The 24,565-nt window shown below is 43.7% G+C and overlaps 1 protein-coding gene across 3 annotated transcripts in view; it reads right to left on the bottom strand.

The window, feature by feature from the left end:
- rad54l2 (RAD54 like 2) overlaps positions 1-24,565 on the bottom strand; it is a 123,433-nt gene that overhangs the window by 21,584 nt on the left and 77,284 nt on the right. For 2 of the 3 annotated variants that reach the window (XM_080184355.1, XM_080184368.1), the window contains 7 exons: positions 21,098-21,229; positions 19,083-19,312; positions 16,910-17,092; positions 16,284-16,417; positions 7,231-7,427; positions 5,993-6,335; positions 1,860-2,037 (listed from right to left, as the gene is read on the bottom strand). In XM_080184355.1, coding sequence (XP_080040481.1) covers positions 1,860-2,037; positions 5,993-6,335; positions 7,231-7,427; positions 16,284-16,417; positions 16,910-17,092; positions 19,083-19,312; positions 21,098-21,229 — 1,397 coding nt within the window. The remainder of the gene's footprint in view (positions 1-1,859; positions 2,038-5,992; positions 6,336-7,230; positions 7,428-16,283; positions 16,418-16,909; positions 17,093-19,082; positions 19,313-21,097; positions 21,230-24,565) is intronic. The other variant, XM_080184363.1, reaches the window with a different exon arrangement.

Genomic DNA, 24,565 nt, shown 5'->3' with positions numbered 1-24,565 from the left:
AGCGAGGGTATGCCATAGGATCTTTAAAGTTCACCCGAATCTAAGCAACGGCTCACATTTCCAATTTTTACATATTCTACAAACGCTGAAATTGTGCCCTGCGCAACCAAGTAAAGGTCATTAATATACATCATGAAAAGCAATGGTCCTCACATCAACCTATGGGGAACCCCACTGTATACCTTCCTCCCGTACAAAAAACAGCCATTCACCACTACTCCTCTTCCTATCACTCAGCCAACTTCGCATCCATGTTGTCACTGCCCCTTTTATTCCAAGGGTTACAACTTTGCTGACATGTCTATCATGTGGCATTTAATCAAAACACCCATTGGAAGCACATCAATCCCATTACCATGATCTACCCTTTGTTACCTTCAATCAAGGAAAAAGTCTGACAACACCAGGTTTTAGTCCAACCTATTTATTTGATAATATACTCACAAGCTTTCGAGGGGACTGCCTCTTCGTCACCTGACGAAGAGGCAGTCCCCTCGAAAGCTTGTGAGTATATTATCAAATAAATAGGTTGGACTAAAACCTGGTGTTGTCAGACTTTTTACTGTGTTTACGCCAGTCCAACGCCGGCATACCCACATCATGACCTTCAATCAAGTCAGGGAACACAATTTACCTTTAACAAATCCATGCTAATTTTCCTTAATTGATCCGCAACTGTCCACAAGACTGTTTTCGTCCCGGTTTATCATTTGCAAAAGCTTTCCCACTGCCGAGCTGATCTCTGAATTTTGTTTCAAACAAGGGCACAACATTTGCAGTCCTCTGGCATCATGCCCAAATATATAAAAACTGTAAGATTTAGGCCAGTATCTCAATGATTTTCATTCTTACTCCTGGCAGCATCCTTGGGTGTCCCATCAGTCCTGCTGACTTATCAATTTTAAGTACTTTCAGCTTTTCTAAAACCTCCACCGTGTCATTTTTTAGCCCCTGCAGATATCTTACCTACTTCCTCTTTCACTGTGCTTTTAGTAACATCTTCATCCTTGGTAAAGATAGATGCAAAGTACTCTGTTCAATTCCCCCTTCCATCTGCTTCCACACTCCATTCCTTTACCCTCCATTTGCTTCACTTTTGTGCACTCGAGGTCATTGTTTCTTCGAGGAACCCAGTTTCCTTTGGGTCATCATTAATTCTTCTATTATTAAGGTTTTTCTCCATGGACACCCATTTCGCTTTTTATGGATCTAATAACTTTCCAAGTCTTTCCACAAACTTGTATTTGTTTCCTCAGTCTCTATTTCTTCTGGTCTCAAATTTGGTTGCTTTCCTCAGCTATTCTGAAGGGGAGCCGTATGGCACTAGAACTTTTAAAAATGTTAACTGTTTGTCTCTCCACAGACACTGTTAGACCTGAGTTTTTCCAACATTTTCTGCTTTTAATTCAGATCTCCAGATTCTGAAGTATTTTGCTTTCATTCTAGTCAAATCACCTAGACTTTTTCAATTTTGTCTCCTTTTGTGTACCTTGAATTTTGTATGATGTCCATCACAACAAGAGATTTCTGAGATTATTAGAATTGAAACGTAGCAAAATTTTAACATGTCAGCAGGGTGAACAATGCATTTTTTGCATCACATATCACAATCAAACACCAGGTATAGCGCAGCTTGATAAAGAATAAAGTATCCTTGAGGCTGTCTCATCAACTATTCCCTTCAGTTAAAGATGATACACAAGCCCTAACACGACCTGACAAAGCATTAATAACAGAATTAGCCAGTTGCCAGAAACCAGCCATTGACTGCTGCGTATATTGAACAAAAATACAAGTTACTTTATCAAATCAACGAGGTTCTATTGTGCCACTTAGTTCTGAAAAGATAACAGGCCTACCTTACAACAGACACAGAATGCTTTCAAAGGATTAAGCCCCAACCAGCCACTGTTCCCTGCATCTCGGAAACGGTTCATAAACTCGGTGTACAGTGATCGCTGAATTTTGGAGAGACGAACTAGCAGCACATGTTCTTCTTTATCAGGAAGGTGGCCTCTCAAGACATCGTGACCTCGTCTGCAATGAGTTGAATGTCATTAATCCTTAGAAGTAACAGCTTATGCTAACATAACATTATATTTTAAAATGAATTGGAGAGATGCAGGTCTGTGAAGTTTCTTACTGGACAGAATGAGAAACTGACAGTTTTGTTAAATAATTTACTCTAACACTGACTGAAAAAAGCCAAGCACAAAAGAAAAGTCAATCAAGCAGAATTTTGAGTTCTGATGAAAGGTCAAAATGAAATGTTAACTTTGCTGGTTTTTCCACAGATGATGCTGGACCTGTTGAGTATTTCCAGCATTTTCTGTTTTCATTTCTGGGATTTAAGGATCCTTTCTGTTCACAATAGCTGTGACAAGGTGCCCATAGTAATATTAGTAAAGATTCTGATGATGCAGAACAACAAATCACAGCACAGCACTATCATGATTGTGCCGGCTCTTTGAAAGACACATCTCATGAGTCCAACTCCCATGCCCTTTTTCCTGTAACCTTGCAAGTTTTGCTCTTCAAGTATTTATCCAATTTGCTTTTGAAAGTTAGAGTCTGCTTCCATCATCGATCAGATAAATCATTCCAGATTATAACAGCACATTGTGTATTCTCACGTCACCCCTGTCATATTTAGTCAATTAACTAAAATCAGTCCTCCTGTTTATCAACTCTTTTGCCACTGCTAACAGCTTCTCATGTTTTACTTAATGATTTTGAACTTTCAAAATCTTGCCTGAACTATCTGAGCTTCAAGGTGAACGACCTTTGCCAATTTCTCCAGTGTGGGTGGATAACAAGTAGAAAGATTGAACAAATAATGATAGTACAAGATGGGCCTTCCAGGAAGTCTTCGCTTAATGTCTGGGCCAGCATTTACTGCCCATCCCTAACTGCCCTTGAGAACGTGATGGTGAGTTGTCTTCTTGAACTGATGCAGTCCGAGGTGTATGTACACCCACAATACTATTAGGGAGGGAATTCCAGGATTTTGACACAGCAACAGTCAAGGAACGACAATACATTTCCAAGTCAAAATGGTAAGTGACTTGGAGGGAAACCTCAGGTGGGGGGTGTTCCCAGGTATCTGCTGCTCTTGTCCTTCTAAACGGAAATGGTTAAAGAGTTTGGAAGCTGTTGCCTAAGGAGCCTTAGAAGGCTCCTGCAGTGCATCTTGTAGATGGTACACATGACTGTGACCTTATGATGATAGGAATTGCATAGATTAAGCAGCTGAAGATATTTCGGCCTAGGACACTACCCTGAGAAGCTCCTCCAGTGATGCCCTGAAGCTGAGTGACTGAGCTCCAACTACTATCCTTTGTGCCAGGTATGACGCCAACCACAGCAGTGCACGCACATGTGTGCACACTTGGTTAAATTGTGCCCAGATGCCAAGGGCAGTCACTCTCATCTTACCTCGAGTTTAGCTCTATTGTCCATATTTGAACCAAGGCTGCAATGAGGTCAGGAGTGAGTGACCCTGGCGCTACTCAAACTGACATTCACGAGCAGGCACTTTGACAGCACTGTTGATGACCCCTTCCCTCACTTATGATTAGGAATAGACTAATGAGATGGTAATTGACCAGGTTAGATTTTCCTTTATTCTTATCTACAGGACTTATCTAGGCAATTTTCCACATTGCCGGGTAGATGCCAATGTTGTAGTTATATTTCACAACCAGCTGATTGGATCTAAACTCTGCAGTCTTGCCACATCCAGCCATTAATGGTAGTAGACAATTAGACACACCACTGGGGGAACTGCAGCACGAGGCTTCAGGACAATTGCAGGAACATTATCAGGTCCCACAGTCTTCGGAGTATCAAGTTCCTTCCTATTTCTTGATATCACAAAGTGAATCAAATTGGCTGAAAACCAGCATCTGTGATGCTTTCACCCTCCACAGGAGGGTGAAATGGATCATCCATTCAGCAATTCTGGTTGAAGATTGTTGAAAATTATTCAGCCTTATTTTTTGCACTGATGTGCTGGACTTCTCCATCATTGAGAATGGAGATATTTGTGAACCACTTCCCCCAGTGAAGTGTCTAATTGTCTACTACCATTAATGGCTGGATGTGGCAGGACTGCAGAGTTTAGATCCAATCAGCTGGTTGTGAAATCGTTTAGCTCTGTTTATTATTTGCTGCTTATGCTATTAGGCATGCAGGTAATCCTGATACCTAATTTTTTAGGTGTGCTTGGTGTTGCTTCTGGCATGCTCTCCTGCACTCTACATTGACCAGGGCTGATCCTCTGGCCTAATGGCAATAAGCTGAGTGGGGGGATATGCCAAAACACGAAGTTACACATTGTGGTTGAATATAATTCTGCTGCTGCTGCTCATGATGCTGCCTCTAGGATGCCCAGTCTCGAGTTGCTAGAACTATCTCAAGTCTATCCCATTTAGCACGGTGGTCATGCCACACAACATAACAGAGGGGAATCCTCAGTGTAAAGATGGGACTTTGCCTTTGCAACAACTGTATGGTAATCACTCCTACCAATACCGTTATGGCAGGTGCATCAACAGCAGAGAGGCTGGTAACATGTTCTCCCTCACCACCTGCTGCAGTCCCAGTCTGGAAGTTATGTCCTTTAGGGCCCGTCCCACTGGGTCTGTGATGATACTACCAAGCCACTTTTGATGATGGACACTGAAGTCCCCCACCCAATTCTGCACTCTTGCTACCCTCTTCCCACCACATTCAGGCTCAGGCAGCCCCTCTTCCTACCAGGCAGAGGTAGACATTTCTCCCTACAGTTATTGCTATCAGTGCTACACCTGTCTCCAGTCTCCACAGGATTCCTACAAGTATTGGCACCCTTATTGAAAATGCACGCTGCAAGCAATTTGAATGCATTGTTCTTTCAAAGTTTTTTTTTAAATGGATCACTGTATGCGCCTTAAAAAGCTTTTATGATTACCTAATTCCTACTGCGCATCTCAAATGTCAACAGCTCTACAGGAAAGAATTCAGTAAACTACCTGACACCCCAATGGAAACATGGCCTTTCCCTGTGGCAGCAAAAATAAATTGCTCCCATTAGTGGGAGTTAAATCAGTCTGCCTGGTTGGGACGCACCAAAATTAGCAGACAGAAAATTCTGAAAAATTATGTAGGCATTAAAAAAACTTATAGAATACATTAGCATGCTACTTAAATAAAATTCTGACTAGGGTGCATACAAGCAGTGTTAGGCCAAAAGCCTCTCACTAAATGTGTTTCAACTCTGATTAATTGCTGTTGCTCCATACCCCTTGCTACCCCTGCCTAACAAGAGTCCATGAAGCTCAGTTAAGATCTTCAGGTGGTGAGGGAAAACATGTTACCAGCCTGTCTGCTGTTGATGCACCTGCCATAACGGTATTGGTAGGAGTGACCACCATACAGTTCTTGCAGAGGCAAATTCCCATCTTTACACTGAGGATTCCCCTCTGTTATGTTGTGTGGTATGACCACTGTGCTAAATGGGATAGACTTGAGATAGTTCTAGCAACTCGAGACTGGGCATCCTAGAGGCAGCAGCAGCAGCAGAATTATATTCAACCACAATGTGTAACCTCGTGTTTTGGCATATCCCCCCACTCAGCTGGCCCCAAGCCTCAACAACTTTTTGAATGAGAATGGCTCCACAATCTTTTGTACAAAGTGCTTGCTAAAATCTTCCCTGAACAATCTAGATCTTATTTAAATATTATGCCCTCTGTTTTGGATTCTCCCACTACAGAAAGTATATTTTCACTTTCTATTTATCAGCTTAAACACCTTAATTAGAGAACTCTTAAATTTCAGTACGCAAGGAACTACAAGCCTAGACGATGCAATCTTTTCCAATAATTTAGTTGTAGTATCACAGTGGTTAATTTGCAGTGCAACCAATAAATCCCTCCAGTTTTCAGATCTGAATAGTGCTCCAGATGGGGCGAAACTATAATTTTGACAAGTCTTCCACCTAAGTTCTCACCTTTGTACAAACCCTTCTAGCAGGCTGTGTAAAACGTGACTGCGGTATCGCATCAGGCGGACATCCTGAGGGGTGGAGTCAATACACTGTCCATTTAGGATGGGACGCTCAAACATGTTGCTGAACTCCTGCCTGGTACCAAGGAAATCGGGTCGGACAAAGTCCACCATGCACCAGTACTCCATGAGGTTGTTCTGGAGTGGATATCCAGTCAGGACTACTCGCCGCCTTGAACGGATGCTCTTCAAGGCCTGAGATGTGCTGGCATGGCAATTCTTTATGCGATGGCCTTCGTCACAAATAACTACATCAGGACCTGGTTTAGCTAACGCTTTCTCAATTCCTATGGAAAAATCAAACTTCTGATTAACTAAAAAGGAACACAATGCAATATGAACTTAAGGCAACACCGTAGAGCATTAGTTATAAGAAGTATTTAGGTGACTAAGACAGGTTCTTCCAACTATAGAAATGTTAACTTAAGTGTCAGCAAACACACATTGGGCTGACTAGCCCTCATCTTCGTTGCAACTTCCTATCATGCCACAGAACCATCAGATTGGTTAAGGATGTGAAATGCAGAGAACTGTGACAATACAAAGTGCTTTGCCACATGGAGATTTTGAGGCAGGGACTACTGGAATGATTAAAGGAAAGCTTGATAAAAAATTGAAATAAAGGAAGTTATTGGCAATGGAAATATCATGAATCAGTGAGAAAAATCTTAGGCTTCTAATAGACAGCAGATACAGTGAAGAGGGACGAAGTGCCCTCCGCTGATCTCATATGGGCAAAATATCAATGGAATTGCTTACTAGTTTAAGATTCCATGCTTTCTCTTACATAGATTATAAAGCACCATCTCAAAATTGAGCACAAAATGCAGCTGACACTTCAGCACAGACATGGAGTGCTATATTGTCAGTGACAACACTAGATATTAATTTGTATATTAATTCTCATCTATCTATTCAACTGGATATAAACGATCTGATGGTAGGTTTTCAAAGAGCAGTTGGGAATTCCCAGACTGTCCTGGTCAACAACGTCTCTCAATCAGGATCATTAAAACAAATTAACAGGTCATTTATCTCATGACAGTTTGTGGGATCTTGCTTTGTTTTATTGGTCAAACAAGTCTAGTGACTGCACTTTGAAAGCAAGTCGTTGTCAGGGAAGGGCTTTGGGACAACTAAGGCTGTGAAATGTGCTATAAATGCAATCCATTTCCCTAATACCTTTCAATAATTCTTGTTGTCGATCTTCCTCATCCAGGTCTATAATCACAGGTCCGGTTGGTTTCTTTGTCTTCTTCCTTCTCCCAGTAACAAATGACTTTTTCAACGACAGTAAGCGATACATCTCATACCCCATTAACAGCATGCCGCCATCCGTTGACCATTCATTGATCACCTTAGCACGGGCCACAGTTGTTCTACAAAGAGAGAAGGAATATCAAATCGCCCCAGTATTCCAGATGTACATTTTTACAGAACCCTGTATCATACCAGTGCAAACGGCTGCCAGGCACCAATTCAGACAAAATACCAAAATATCACAGGATGCACTTCTAGCATTATTAGCCACAATGATAATGTTTGATTAGTGCTTCCACAAGGGAAGGAGTGACATAGTGGTATTGTCATTGTACTAGCTATCTCGGAGATCCAGGGCAATGCTCTGGGGAACAGGGATTCAATCCTACCACGTCAGATGGAGGAATTGGAATTCAGGTTTTAAAAATCGGAAATTAAAAGTCTAATGATGACCATTTAACCATTGTTGATTGTCAGAAATACCCCATCTGGCTCATTAATATGCTTTAACGAAGGCATCTTGAGGAGAATTGTTTGATAGAGTAGACGCAGCACGGTTTCGTTAAGGGGAAGTCGTGTCTGACAGAGTTATTGGAGTTCTATGAGGATGTGTCTAGGGCGGTGGATAGAGGAGAGCCGATGGATGTGGTGTTTCTTGATTTTCAGAAGGCATTTGATAAGGTGCCGCACAAGAGGTTATTACAGAAGGTCAGGGGTCATGGAGTTGGGGGTAGGGTGTTAGCATGGATAGGGGATTGGCTGTCAAATAGGAGGCAGAGAGTGGGGGTCAATGGGTGCTATTCGCATTGGCGATTAGTGGAGTGCCCCAGGGGTCGGTGCTGGGGCCTCAGCTATTTACCATTTATATAGATGATCTGGAGGAGGGAACTGAGTGTATGGTGTCGAAATTTGCTGAAGACACCAAGATTGGTGGAACGGCAAATTGTGTGGAGGGTGTGGAAAGTCTGCAGAAGGATCTAGATAGGCTGGGCGAATGGGCCAGGAACTGGCAAATGGAATTTAATGTTGGCAAGTGTGAGGTGGTCCACTTTGGTAGGAATAACGGTAGGAAGGACTATTACTTACATGGCGAAAAACCGCAGCACGCGACGGTGCAGAGGGACCTCGGGGTCCTTGTGCATGAGTCACAAAAACCCAGCCTGCAGGTGCAGCAAGTGGTCAGGAAGGCAAATGGGATGCTGGCCTTCATAGTGAGGGGGATTGAATATAAAAGTAGGGAGGTCTTCTGCAACTGTACAGGGCATTGGTGAGGCCGCAGCTGGAGTACTGTGTGCAGTTTTGGTAGCCGCACTTACGCAAGGATATTTTGGCCTTGGAGGGAGTGCAGAGGAGGTTTACTAGGCTGATACCGGAGTTGAAGGGGTTGAACTATGAGGAGAGGCTGAATAAACTAGGCTTGTACTCGTTAGAGTTTAGAAGAATGAGGGGAGATCTCATTGAGACATATAAGATGATGAATGGAATGGATAGGATAGAAGTGGAGAGGCTCTTCCCGCTCAGAAAGGACAGTAGGACTAGAGGGCACAGCCTCAAGATAAAGGGGGGGCGCGGTTTAGAACAGAGTTGAGGAGGAACTTCTTCACTCAAAGGGTGGTGAATCTCTGGAATTCTCTGCCCCTTGAAGTGGTGGAGGCTGCCTCACTAAATATATTTAAACAAACAAAGAACAACCCAGCACAGGAAACAGGCCCTTTGGCCCAACGAGCCCGCGCCGCCGCATCCTCCTACACCTACCCTGCCCTGTGTGTATGTGAGTGGAACCCCTAACTTAGCCAGATTCAGGGGAGAATAGTGTCAATTTGGTACACCAATCAGCCTAAGAGCACATCTTTGGGGTGTGAGAGGAAACCGGAGCGCCCGGAGGAAACCCACGCAACCACAGGGAGAATGCGCAAACTCCCACAGACACAGGCCCAAATCCATGTATCTGCACAGCTAGCAGTGCTAGTCACTGAGCTGTTGCGGCGCCCGTCTACTGGTCTAGGATCAAGCACACACACCGACACGAAGTACCAGGCCACTCCAGGAACCTCCAAGAGCAGGCCACTCCAGGAACCTCCAAGAGCAGCCCACGCACGACCCACCGTGTGCATGCCCCTTGTTTGACAACAAGGTGGACCGACACCTGCGGAATAAAAAGACAAAAACCTTAACATGTAAGTCTACACTTCCGGTGTCTCCCGAGGCTCTGACCCTATTTAATACCCTCCACTATAACCCTCCATCCTTGTTTCGCTCATGTGTCTAAGTAAACCTTAAACAAGTCCAACGTGCCTGCCTCCACCACCCTACTCGGTAGCGCGTTCCATACCCCCATGACCCTCTGCGTGAAGAACCTTCTTCTCATATCCAAATTATACTTCTCCCCCCTCACCCTTAGATCATGACCTCTCGTAATTGTCCCCAATCTAGGGAACAGCCTACCACTATTGACTCTATCTATTCCCTTCAGTATTTTATATACCTCTATCATGTCCCCCCCCTTAATCTCTGTCTTTCCAAGGAGAAAAGTCCCAGTTTCTCCAACCTTTCCTCGTAACTCAGTCCTTCCATGCCAGGCAACATCCTGGTAAACCTCCTCTGCACTCTCTCCAGAGTCTCCACGTCCTTCTGGTAGTAAGGTGACCAGAACTGGACACAGTACTCCAAATGCAGTCTAACCAACGTTCTGTACAACTGAAGCATTAGACGGCAGCTCCTATACTCTACACCCCTTCCTATAAAGGCTAGCATTCCATAAGCTTTCCTCACAACCTTCCCTACTTGTGTCGCCACCTTCATAGACTTGTGAACCTGCACTCCCAGGTCCCTCTGTATTTCTATACTCCTAATCGGTCTACCTTTTATCACGTAGCTCCTCTCTGCATTATTCCTTCCAAAATGCATCACCTCGCATTTGTCAGGATTAAATTCCATCTGCCATCTGTCTGCCCAATATACCAACCTATCTATATCCTGCTGTATCACCTGACATTCCTCCTCGGTATCTGCGAATCCTGCCATCTTGGTGTCATCCGCAAACTTGCTGATCACACCACGTACGCTCTCTTCCAAGTCGTTTACATATACTACAAAGAGGAGAGGTCCCAGTACTGAGCCCTGCGGCACACCACTGGTCACTGGCCTCCAGCCTGAAAAGGTCCCCTCGACAACTACTCTCTGTCTCCTATTGCCCAGCCAGTTTTCAATCCACCTAGCTACCTGTCCTTGTATCCCATGTGCCTTAACCTTTTCTACCAGCCTACCGTGAGGGACTTTGTCAAATGCCTTACTGAAATCCATATAGATGACATCAACAGCTCACCCATCGTCAACCGTTTTTGTCACCTCCTCAAAGAATTCTACCAGATTTGTAAGGCAAGACCTCCCCCTAACAAAGCCATGTTGCGTATCCCTAATCAGATCGCAACGCTCCAAATGCTCATACATCCTACCCCTAAGAATTTTTTCCAATAATTTTCCTACCACCGATGTCAAACTCACTGGTCCATAATTACCAGGGTTATCCCTACTACCTTTTTTAGATAGCGGTACAACATTAGCTACCCTCCAGTCTTCTGGGACCTCACCTGTGTCCAAAAAAGAGACAAAGATTTGCATCAGAGGCCCAGCAATTTCATCTTTCACCTCCCTAAGCAGCCTGGGATAAATACCATCAGGCCCCGGAGCTTTATCCGTCTTTATGCTACCTAAAAGCCTTAGCACTTCCTCCCTCGTAATGGATATTTCCTGCCACTGATCTACAGCTCCCTCCAAGACACTGCATGACACCGAACCCCCCTCCTTTGTGAATACCGACGCAAAGTATTCATTCAGGATCTCCCCCATTCCCTCCGACTCGATACATAACTCCCCTCCTTTGTCCCTAAGAGGACCAATTTTCCCTCTAACCACTCTCTTGCTCCTAATATAGGAGTAAAATGCCTTTGGATTTTCCTTAATCCTATAAGCCAAAGCCATTTCATGCCCTCTCTTCGCCCTTCTAACTCCCCTTTTTAGCTGCCTCCTACTCTCTCTATATTCCTCCAGCGCACTCTCCGTACCCAGTTGTTTTGACCTAACATATGCCTCCCTCTTCTTCCTGACCAAGTCTTCGATACCCCCTGTAATCCATGGCTCTCTAATCCTACCTTTCCCATCCTTCCACTTAACTGGCACATGCCTTTCCTGCAACATTTTCAGTTTGCCCTTAAAAGCCTCCCACTTGCCAACCGTGGACTTGCCAGCTAACAACCTCTCCCAATCAGTGTCCTTCAGCTCCCTCCTAATCCGGCTATAGCTCGCCTTCCCCCAGTTCAGCACCCTCCCCTTCGGACGGCACTCATCCCTTTCCATTTTTATCCTAAAGTAGACGGACTTGTGGTCACTGTTAGCTACACGTTCGCCTACCTCAACCTCAACCACCTGCCCCGGCTCATTTCCCAACACTAAATCCAGTATAGCCCCTTCCCTAGTCGGGCTAGTTACGTACTGCTCTAGGGACTCTTCCAACACACATTTTACAAACTCCTCTCCCTCCGTACTCCCAGCTTTAGGCCCCCTCCAATCCACTCCAGGAAGATTAAAGTCACCCACTACAACCACCTTATTCTTTCTGCACCTATCCAAAATGCCCGGCAAATACCTTCCTCCACTGACCTAGGGCTGTTGGGTGGCCTATAGTATACCCCTAGCATCGTAATCTCTCCCTTTTTATTCCTCAACTCCACCCACAGCGACTCATTCCCTAACTCCTCCATATTGTCCTCCCTCTGCACTGCTGTGATGTGCTCCTTTACTAACAATGCCACCCCTCCACCTCTCTTCAACCCTCCTCTGTCACACCTAAAACACTTATACCCAGGAACATTCAGCTGCCAGTCCTGACCTTCACGTAACCACACGGGTTGATAGGTTTTTGACAGGTAAGGGGATTAAGGGTTATGGGGAGGGGGTGGGAATGTGGAACTGAGACACGACAGATCAGCCATGATCTTATTGAATGGCGGGGCAGGCTCAAAGGGCTAGATGGCCTACTCCTGCTCCTATTTCTTATGTTCTTATGTAAATCTGCCATCGTTAGGGAGAACAGGGAAGGTTCACCAGGCTGATACCGGAGATGAGGGGGTTAGCTTATGAAGAGAGATTGAATAGACTGGTTCTGTACTCATTAGAGTTTAGAAGGCTGAGGGGGGAACTTATAGAAACTTACAAGATAATGAAGGGGCTAGATAGGGTAGAGGCAGACAGATTCTTCCTGCTTAGAAAGGATAGCAGAACTAGAGGGCACAGCCTGAAAATGGGGTGGGGTGGCCAGTTTAGATCAGAGTTGAGGAGGAACTTCTTCACTCAAAGGGTGGTGAATCTCTGGAATTCCCTGCCCATTGAAGCGGTGGAGGCTACCTCGCTGAATATATTTAAGTCATGGGTAGATAGATTTCTGACAGACAAGGGAATTAAGGGTTATGGGGAGAAAGCGGGAAAGTGGAACTGATCCATTTCAGATCAGCCATGATCTTATTAAATGGTGGGGCAGGCTCGAAGGGCTAGATGGCCTGCTCCTATTTCTTATGTTCTTATGTTACATCATCTAGCCTACACATGACTCCAGATACAGAGCAATGTGGTCGACTGTTAAATGCCTTGCGAGTCCTCAACATCAACTACAGATCTCATGAAATGGCACTGGATCAAACATGGGCAAGGAAACTTCTTGCTCAATACCATGTAACATCCCCTATCAGCTGATGAATTAGTACTCCTCCATGTTGAACATCATGGAGAAGAAGCGCCAAGTGCAGTAAGAGTGAAGGATGTTTTCTGGGTGGGGGACTTCGATATCCTTCACCAAGAATAGCTTGGTAGCAATACTACAGACAGCTGGCTGAGTCCTGAAGTGCACAGCTGCTAGACTGGGTCTGCAGCAGATGGTGAGGGAACACATACTTGAATTCACCCTCACCTACCTGTTCTGCTGCAGATGAATCTGTCCATGACAGAACAGGTAGGAGTGACCAGCACATAGTCCTTCTGCAGACAAATCCTGTCTTCACATTACCACCCTTCATCATGCTGTGTGGTACAACCAAAGCACAAAATGGGACAGATTCAAAATGGATCCTAGCAATTCAAGACTGGGCATTCATGAGGCACTGTGGGCCATCAGCAGTGAAATTGTACACAACCACAATCTGTAACCAGATTACCTAACATGTCCCCTTTTCTACCATTACCACCAAGCCAGAGGATCAACCCTGGTACAAGAGTGCAGGAGGGCATCCCTGGAGCAGTACCAGCCATACCTAAATGAGATGTCAACCTGATGAAGCTACAACACAAGACAACATGCATGTTAAACAGTGAAAGCAACAACGAGAGACAGAGCTAAGCAATTCCACAACCAATGGATCAGATTGAAGCTCTGCAGTTCTGCCATATGTAGTTGAAGTGCCTAGTGGGTGACCCATCTTGGGCTCTTCGAGGTCCCCAACATCAAAGATCTCAGTCTTCAGCCAATTCGATTCAATCCACGTAATATGAAGAAATGGCTGAAAGCACTGGATATGGCAATAGCTGTGGACCAACAATATTCAAGCAATAGTACTTAAAGACTTGTGCTCCAGAACTTGCTGTACCCCCTAGCCAAGCTGCTTCAGTACAGCTACAACACGGATAACCACCCAGCAAGGTGGAAAATTGTCTAGATATGACCTATCCACAAAAGCAGGAAAATCCAAGCAGCCAATTAGTCCATTGTGAACCATCTGTAAAATGATGGAAAGAGTCATCAGCAGCGCTGTCAAGCAGCACTTACTTAGCAATAACCTGCTCACTGAAGCTCAGGTGGATTCCGCTAGGGTCACTCAGCTCCTGACCTCATTACAGCCTTGGTCCAAACATTGACGTGGGTATGCTGGCGTTGGACTGGCGTAAACACAGTAAAAAGTCTGACAACACCAGGTTTTAGTCCAACCTATTTATAAATAGGTTGGACTAAAACCTGGTGTTGTCAGACTTTTTACTGTCCAAACATTGACAACAGAGGTGAGGTGAGATTGACAGTCCTTGAGATCAAGGCCATACTTGGTCAAGTGCAGCATCAAGGAGCTCCAGCAAAACTGGAGTCAATGGGTATCAGGCAAAAAACTCTGACTAGTTGGGAGGGGAAAGTGGTGGTGGTGGTGGTGGTGTGGGGGGGTGAGGATATTGAATTTGATGATGAGCCGAGATCAAAATGAACGGCAGAGCAGTCTCAAAGAGACGAATGGTCTATTCCTGCTTCTTGTTCCTATGGAGTAATGTCTAACAAAGTGAATGTTGGAAGCCAATCAAGTCAATTCCAGGAGTTCCTAAGGGCAGTGCCCGAGGCCTAACCATCTTCAGCTGCTTCATCAATGACCTTCCTTCCATCGATAAGAGAAGTAGAGATGTTCAATGATAATTGTACAACGTTCAGTAACATTTGCAACACCTCAAATACCGAAGCAGTCCATATCCAAATGCAGCAAGGCCAGGACAATATCCAGGCTTGGACAGACAAGTAACATTCTTGCCACATAATTGCCAGGCAACAAACTTCTACAATACGAGATAATCTAACCATCATCTCTTGACATTCATTGGTACTGTCATCCTTGAATCCCGCACCATCAATATCCTGGGGGTTACCACTGATCAGAAACTGAACTAACCATATAAATTTTATGGCTACAAAGTAGGTCAGAGGTTCAGAATCCAGCGAGTAATTCATTGCCTGACTCCTCAAAACCTGTCCATCTACAAGACACAAATCAGGAGCGTGATGAAATACTCTCCACTTGCCTAGGTGAGTGCAGTTCCATCACCATTGAAGAAGCACGGCAGCATCCAGGACAAAACAGCCCACTTGATTGGCGCCCCATCCACAAACATTCAATCCCTTGACCACCAATGCACAGAGGCAACAATGTGGATCATCTACAAAATGGACTACAACAACTTATCAGGACTCCTTCCACAACATCTTCCAAGCTCTCAGCCTCTACCATCTCGAAGGACAAGGGCAGACATATGGAACATCGCCACCTAGAAGTTCTCCTCCAAGGCACTCACCATCCTGACTGGAAGCTTTATTGCTGTTCCTTCACAGTCACTGGATCAAAAATCATTGAATTCCCTCCCTAAAACGCTGTGGGTGTAACTATACCAAATGGACTGCAGTGGTCTAAGTCGGCTCATTACTATCTTAGCAATGACAATTAGGGATGGGTAATAAATGCTAGCTTAGCCAGCAACACCCACATCCAATGAATGAATAAGAACTCAAAATGCATTTGCATGACTTCATTCTGCTATTTCCCTACCTTCCCTGAAACTCATACTGGGTTACAGACCCATAGGTAATATCCCTTCCCCACTTCCCTATCCAATATCTTTCCCAAGGGGGTACTCGTAGTGGAAGCATTATATATTTTGGTAGACTATTCAACTGTGGGTATCATCACAGCTGAATACAATTAAGAGTATACATTTTTCTGGAGGTTATTGGACATTGAGCAGGAAACAGAAAACCGGTATTAATAACATTTCAGCACATATCTGAAATATCGCAAAAGCACTTCATGATGAATTATTCTGAAATGCAGTGATTTATTAAGCCATCATGTGCACAATAAGATTGCAGCAATAGCAAGCAGATATGTAAATGACATCACTTTTTAGCCGCTCTCCTTAAATAAAAGTATGAAACATCCACCTGAAAAGATATCAGGGCCTTGGGGACATTTCAGGTTTGCACGGCTCAGAGGGAGGTGTATTTATTGCTAGAACCAATGGGGCTCTCTCATTTTAATTTGCTTGGTACTCAGTTGCAAGGCAAGCAATGTTAATAACAAGTATCCATGAACTGGAACTTAAGGTGTTTGTGCAGCCTCTTCCTTTACATGGACCAGATCAGACCCTGGAAAACCACCTTCAAAGAATTAAACAGGACATACTTGTGTTCATCATTTAGGATGTGAACTTTGAAACTCCTGGGCTGGATTTCCTCAGAGTTGTAATCTGCAGGAAGTGCTTCTGGGGCGGGTAGCCACATGTTAAACTCGGCCAACCAGTTCTGCAAAGTATTCACCTGAAATGAAAAAGAGCCAATATCATGCCTGCACAAAAACAATTCTCCACTCTCATTTACACATTATTATAACCATAGGTTCCACTTCTACTTCTAAACAGGAACACTCAGTCTACAATTAAATCTGCTCCTTCCATTTCTCTGTCACTACTGGCTAAGATGCTCAACATTCCCCTCTCCTCCAGCTGAATGCTTAACCTTTTGAAAACTGCATCATTCCAAGTATTCATAGCCAAGTATTTTCAAGTACCTTTTCTTAACCAAGGCAGGGGAATACTAATGACATCACTGTGCACGAACTATATAGAATGCAATACCACCATTCTTGAAGAGATGAGAGTCAGGCTGTTGCATTACATTTCACTGATACATACACAAAAAGGCTGAACCTTCGCATCACATAGACCAACACCCATGCCAAGTACAATCTATGATTTTTTTCACCGTCAAAAAAAAGGCCCTTCACTGTGGAACCACTGTGTAAATACTAACCGGTACAATGGCAAGGACAGTGCGAGCTTCTGTGTATCGAAAGAGGACATCCACAAAGGAGACAATCTGCAGGGTCTTCCCAAGGCCCATGCTGTGTGCCAGGATACAGCCAAAACCACTGCTGCTTTTAAACCTTTCGAGCGACTCCACCAGATTGTCATATAGGAAACGAATTCCACCAACCTATGCATGCAGACCAGAATGTAAAAGTCAAGTTATCAACTGAAACATTTAGAGTATTGTGCGCAGTTCTGGTCGCCTCACTATAGGAAAGATGTAGAAGCTATTGAGAGGGTACAGAGGAGATTTACAAGGATGTTGCCTGGACTGGGAGGCATGCCTTATGAAGTTAGGTTGAGGGAGCTGGGACTCTTTTCCCTGGAGAGACGAAGGTTGAGAGGCGACCTGATAGAAGTTTACAAAATGTTGAGAGGAATAGATAGGGTGGACTCTCAGAGGCTATTTCCCCGGGTTGAAATGGTTGCTACGAGAGGACACAGATTTAAGGTGCAAGGAGGGAAGTTCAGAAGTGATGTTAGGGGTAAGTTTTTCACTCAGAGGGTGGTGAGTGAATGGAATCGGCTGCCGTCAGTGGTGGTGGAGGCGAACTCGCTGGGGTCTTTTAAAAGACTTCTGGATGAGTATATGGGGTTTAATGAGATTGAGGGTTATAGATAGGTCTGTAGGTTGGTAGGTGTTGATGTGATCGGCGCAACTCGTGGGCCGAAGGGCCTGTTTGTGCTGTAGTGTTCTATGTTCTATGAAACATTACGGGACTCCAAAACTAGATACACCCCGACAGTATTATACCAGGCCTGAACTGGACAATAAGAGTCAGCAGGAAAAGCCCATTTAATGCTTAGAAACAAGCTTGTATGCATAACACATTATTTTGCAAAAATGCCATACAAAAATAAATACAAGGAGAGGTGAATAGCAAGGGGACAGTGATGAAATGTGAAGTACACAGAGGTAGAGTTTGTTCTTAGAAACTACAAAATCAAAGCACATTGCTGCTCGTATTCCTTTTCCTAAACATACAGCATAGGACAAGTTCTGAGCATTGCCCAACATTGTTGTAGCAGGGGTTATCTGCATAGAGGGCAGAAACACAAAGGCAAATCTCACATTGGGAATGACCTAGGGAAACGTGTTTTTTCCATACAGCTGAGAGAATGGCTACAAAAGAAATACTCAACCCAAGTCAAGTCATCCACTGCAGTTGTTTCAAAGGATTTAATGGTCCTTGTTGTTGAGAAAAAGATCTCTATTGATATTACCAAATAGTGAATCCTCTCCCCCAGAGCAGCTAGCATCAGCACAGATTCAACACTCAGTGATCTATGAAGAAAGGTGATTAACAACTGCACTACAGCCCACAAACAGGAATCAGCAGCAACCATTTGGGCGAGAGCAAAGAATATAACAATGCTTCACTGCAATTCAGGCAGTTTCCTGTCAGAATTCTGATTCCTTTTTCCTGATTTCTATTTCTCATATATATGTATAACTTAGAGGCAGTCTACTAAATTTATTCCAAGTTAACATAACTTGGTGCTGCACACCTGCATTCACTCGAGGGCTAGGCTAAGATTAATCAAGACTCATTTCATCAAAACCCAAAGACAAGGTGTGATCCAACTCAACTGGTCTCAAAATCCAGTTCCCGGAAACGAAAGATCATTGTCAAACTCTGTCCACTTGCCCCACATAATATTCAATCTCTTTCCCCCATGAACCAAAATAATAACAGCTCAGTGGTTGAGCACAAACTCAAGTAAATGGTAGAAAATTCTAAAGAGTGAAAAGGTTAAAAAGCCCCTTCATTAAAACCTCAAACAAATCCCAGATACAAATGAATGATTATTTTAGGACTGCCTTACTTGAACACATTTGTCAAGTCAAATGAAGATCCAGGTATGAGGCAATAGCAATGACTCAAAATCCACTAAAACAATTCACGTTCACAAAACTTGACAATTTTGTTGAAAATTACAGCCTCAAAAGATTCAGTTACTGACTTCTGGAGAGCAATGGCAGATTCATCACCTTACACACTCCCCACTATGCAACTGGAGCTGTCTCGCCAGAAGGGGAGAGATGATAAGAAATGCTGTGCTTGGCACAAAACCTTGCACAATACCTCAGGAAAAAAACGGCGAATTCCAATTACCTGGTGTGATTTAACAGCTCGTGCCAGTTGGGGCGCCAGGAAAATATCTTGCTCGTTTGGTGGATGATTTATGTTGACCAGGACACGGCCCAGATCATCTGGCTGATTCAAGGCATCGTTCACGTGTGCACCACTAGTCTCTTCATTCACCTCCTCTTCCTCGTTGCTGGATTCACTATCAAGAATGTGCAATGAATCCTCTTCCCCTGAGCTCAGCTCAATCACATCTTCTGGGAAACACAGAAAAATAAGGTGCAATGAAAAATAGGAAAGGTGTTAACACGAAATAGGATCAGCAAAAAGGCATGTTTATTCCTCTGAATGTGAAAGTTGTTTTTAAGTAAATTAGTACACCAATTTAAGTGGCTATAGCACAGTGAAAGTTACAGCAAAAGAATGAAAAGCAATCTCATTGAACTTCACAATATTCTGAGGGGGTCTGATAGGTGGACACAGAGATTGTTTCCACTGGTCGGGGAATCTAAAACACAGCTACACAGTGTCAGGGGCTGATCATTAGGATGAGATAAGAAATTACTTCACTCAAAGGATTGTGTATCTTTTAGTTGTGGATGCTCCATCATTGAATATATTTAAGGCTGGGAAAAGGCAGATTTTTGGTCTCAGGGAAATAAGGGATACTGGGACCAGGTGAGATAATGGAATTGAAACCCAAGATCAACTATGATCGTATTGAATGCTGGAGGAGGATCGAAAGGCTGTATTGTCTATCCTGCTACTATTTTGTGTTTCTTTTCTGAATGAGCCAATGTCTTTATCCAATCTGAATGTCTGGAATCTTGTTACCAAAGGGCTCCTACCTGAGAAATAAGTTTATATTTGTTCTGATTGGATTTTAACATAGGCTTCTTCAACAGCACCATCCAAACCCACAACTTCTACACCTTGAAAGACAGGGCAACAAATATGGGGACACCACCATCTTCAAGATCCCCTCCAAGTCACATACCACCATGACTTGAAATTATATCACCGTTCATTCAGTGTCACTAAGTGAAAATCCTGGAATTTGCTTCTAAACAGCACTGTGTTCATCCCACCATCACGCAAGAGCAATTAGGGACAGAATCCCTATAGTGCTGGAAGCAGCCATTTGGCTTGTTGAGTCTGCACTGACACTCTGAAAAAGCATACACCCAGGCCCTTTTCTCCACCCTATCCCTGTTGCACCACACATTTAGCATGTCCAATCCACCTAACCTATACATCTTTGGACTGTGGGGGTAAACTGGAGCACCCAGCAGAAACCCACACAGACATGGGGAGAACTCGCAAACTCTACACAGTCACCCAAGGCTGCAATCGAACTCAGGTTCCTGGTGCTGTGAGGCAGCAGTGCTAACAAATGTGCCACCCATGAGTAGGTCATAAATGCTGATCTAGCCAGCAGCACCATAATCCTGTGAAAGAACAAAAGAAATTCAGCCCATTGCAATTTAGCATTTGTTCAGAAGATCTTCATAATGCGAGTCAACTTAAAATCAGAAATAAAAACAAAATATTGGGGTGAGGCAACACTGCGGAGGAGGAATAACATGACACCAAACTTTGATGCCATTGTAAAGAGGAATCACCTACTGCATTGTTCATATTAATCTAAGGGGGTTTGAAAAACAATATACATGCAGCTTCGCTATTGCATATAGCGCATCATTGGTTTCATGATAATTATACGATAAAGACTGTGTTTATTTGTATTAAAATTATTACAATAATTGATAATTTCCTGAGCATTTATGGCCGGCACCCCAACCACACCATTTCCATACCCTGATGTGGCCCTTCAGTGGAGAGATTTGCCCACCACTGAAGGCAAGCTGGTAATCAAGCTCATCAGTATCTGTGGAAGCATGAACCTCAGCATAAGTCTGAATCTTATTTGCAGTCGGGGACAGACATGAGACATGGGAGAGATGGGTGGAGGAAGATGAGATAACTATAGAGGGAAAAAATACAACGGGGTTAATCGATGGATCTCTGCACCTGACCCTCACCGTCTTTTACGACTCGCTCTTCTGCCGCTGCACCCTCTTCGCTCCCACTGCTTATATCTACACAGATGACCTCAGGCTTAGAGAGTCTTGGTGGAGCTGACAGAACTTCATCAGTTTTCTGTGCAGGTTCCTCTGCAATGAGAAATTGGAACAGCAGAATACAACTGGTTCTGCTCATTACCTCTTTCTAAACAACATTTTTCTCTTGAAATCCTAAAACATCTTTTTTTCAATAAATCTTCACTTCTTGTTATAAGCAAAGTATTGTGGATGTTGGAATCTGAAACAAGAACCAAGACTGCTGGAAAAACTCAGCAGGTACATACTTGAAAGTAATTTATTTAGCAGGCTATGGAAGTAGGGCTGGAGAATGGGACTAGCTGGGTAGTTCTTTTAGGTGCTAGTAGAGACACAATGGGCCAAATGGCTTCCTTCTGTGCTGCAAAATTCTATGATTTTAGGTCCAGCAGCATGTGCAGGGAGAAAAACAGAGCTAATGTTCTGAGTCTGAGTCTATTTGGCTCATCACCATAACTAGAGATTGCAACAAAATATCGCAACCGTAATAACAAAAATCAGATGGCCTGCTGTGGAAGAGAAAGGATTACTGCATCAAGACCATACATTTTTGGGATTTTATTTTAAAAAGGGGTTGGAGACGAAGGAGAAAAGTCACAGTCTAAAGTCATTGAACTCAATATTGAGTCCCGAGGGCTGCAACGTGCCTAACTGGAAGATGAGACGCTGCTCTTCCAGCTCCCAATGACTTCACTGGAACATTGCAGCAAGCCAAGGGCATGGGCATGAAAGCAAAGTGCCAAGTTAAAATGGTAAGCAACAGAAAGGTTTTTGGAACGAACAAAAGGTGTTCCGCAAAGCTGTCACCCAGTCTGTTTTGTCTCTCCACATTGTGGGCAGTAAATACTGTAGAAAGTCAAAGTGAAACGTAGTTTAACCTGAAAGGTTTTGGACCTTGAATGTTGAGGAGGGAGGAGGTAAAGGGCCAGGTGTTACATCTTCTGCAGTTGCAAGGGGAGATGCCACTGGAAAGGAGTGACGACTTAAACGTGATGGAAGGGTGGACCAAAGTATCACTGAATGAGCACACCTGTGGGTTGCTGACCAGAGGGGGCGTTGCATGATAGCATCATGGTGGAAAACGATCCTTTGAATGCAGAGATTGCTGGGGTGGAAAGTGAGGACAAAGAGGACCCCTATTACGATTCTAGAAGGGAAAGGGATGAAGGAAATGGGTTGAAGCAGGGTGTGAAGATTTGTAATCGAGGGAGCTGTGGGAGTCGGTGGGTGCGTAATGAATATTGGTGGTCAGTCTATCACTGGAAATGGAGACACAGAGATCAAGAAAGGGAAGGAAAGTGTCAGAAAGGAACCATTTAAAGATGAAAGAAGAGTGGAAATTGAATGCAAAATTGATAAATCTTCCCAAGTCCAGGTGAGAACACAAAGCTATCAATATGGTAATTGATGCAACGGAAAGACAGTCATGCGAGTGGGCCTGAGTAGGACTGGAGTAAGGAGTATTTTACATAATCACAAAAACACAGGCATAACTGGGGCCTATGTGGTTACTCATGGCTAGCTGCACCCTTTTATTTACAAGAAGTGAGACAAGGTAAAGGAGAAATTATTCAGGTGATAGGACAAGTGGTTAGGATTAGGGAGCTGGAAATTGCTGATATGACATCAGAAGAATCATGAATGGGGATGGGAAAAGACTGGACAAGGCAAAAAAGAATGGAATCAAGATAGGAAAAAATTACTTCTGTGGGACAGGAACAGGCTGATATGATGGGTTTATCACAGCAGCTCTAATTGTGGATTTTGGGAAAATGATAGAAGCAGGCTGTATGGGATGGGGAAAATATGAGATTGGAGGTTATGGAGGGAAGATCTTCAGAGGTGATGAAATCAGTGACCATCCTGGAAACAATGAACTAATGTTCAGTGATGTGGTTATGCATTAGGTAGATAGGAACAAGTGCCTGAGTGTTGATACTCAGCCTCTGTGAGGTATAGGTCAGTGCGCCAGATAACAATAGCCTCTCTCATCAGCAAGTTTGATCAGAAGGTCACAGTTGGACCTAAGAGAATGGACTGCAGGAAGCTCAGAGGGAGACAGGTTGGAATTGGTGAGAGGGGCAGAGAAAAAGATGGTCAATTTCACACCAACAGTTCTCAATTAAAAGATCACGGGCAAGTAGGAAGCTAGAGGGCGAAGTCCAGGTGGAGGGAGAATACTGGAACGGGTGAAAGGATCCATCGAATGGGAGAACAATTCCTGCCCAAAAGAAGCGAGCATGCAGACAGATGCGAGTTCAGCATTGTGTGGAACCCGAGAAATTCGTTGAGGTGAAGACTGAAGCGGATGAGACAGAGTCCTTTGCTGACTGCAGAATGCTGAGCATTGAAGAGGGATGGTTATAGTCCTCAGGACTTAACATTAAATTCAATAACTTTAAACTGTGACTTTTCTCCAGCATCTTAAACCCCTTTTTAAAAAATAGCCTATACATTTGTCTCAATGCAGTAACTCCTTCTTCCTCCATTTCCCTCCCACACAAGGCAGCCTCTTTTGTTGCAATCTCTCAGTTTGATCTCTAACACATTTCTCCCTCTCTTGAATTCTGAAGAAGAGCCAAACAGACTCAGAACGTTAACTCTGTTTCCTCTCTCTACAACGGCTGTCGGACCTACGGAATTTTTCCAGCATTCTCCATTATTGCTTCAGTTCTTATTTCTGTCCCAGAACCAAATCTAGTCCTCGTTTGTTCTATTTTTTGCTGAAATGTCTGAGGTTAGCAGGCAGTAGCAGAAAGGGGAACATTACTTTGTATGATCAGCGTATTAAAAACATCACATTTTCAAAGCTGTCAACTTTCATTGATGTATTAAGTTGGATTATATTTTGCAAAATGGGAGCATTAAACATTGGAATACTTAGATCTAGCAAAACCAACATCTTTTACTTACCTTTATCTGTGATGAACATTTTAAGATATCTTACCCCAGTTCAACCACGCCAAAGGAAGCACCAGTTGCACTCCTAAACGAGCAGCACTCTTAAAATCACTACACAGCTGGTTTAAAGGGAAAATGTCCCTGATAATGAATATTATCATTGCTACTATATCTACTGCGTGGTCATTTAATGCAAACACCTAGAGATAAAACTTTCATTCCATTGTTCAACATCTATAACTGGTCTTCACCCAGTGGGAAATTAGGCAATAAAAGAAAAAAGTTTTCACAGCCAATTAATAATTATTCCAGTGAGGGAACAGCTGAATTGTTACCAGCTATCTACTTTGTGTGCATAACTACAGAAACCGAACAAACTTGAGGGGTCCTTGGGATTTACTGCATAGTTTGCCTAAGAGGTTGCTTCCTATTGACACTTTGACGTTTTCAATCATTGCTTAACTGATTTATATGAAGTAATAAGACTGC

Source organism: Carcharhinus amblyrhynchos, chromosome 3 (genome assembly GCF_965287045.1).
Source record: "Carcharhinus amblyrhynchos chromosome 3, sCarAmb.v2.hapA, whole genome shotgun sequence".
Lineage (NCBI taxonomy): Eukaryota > Metazoa > Chordata > Chondrichthyes > Carcharhiniformes > Carcharhinidae > Carcharhinus > Carcharhinus amblyrhynchos.
The sequence above is the reverse complement of the archived record's forward strand: the minus strand, read 5'-3'. Positions and strand labels throughout refer to the sequence as shown.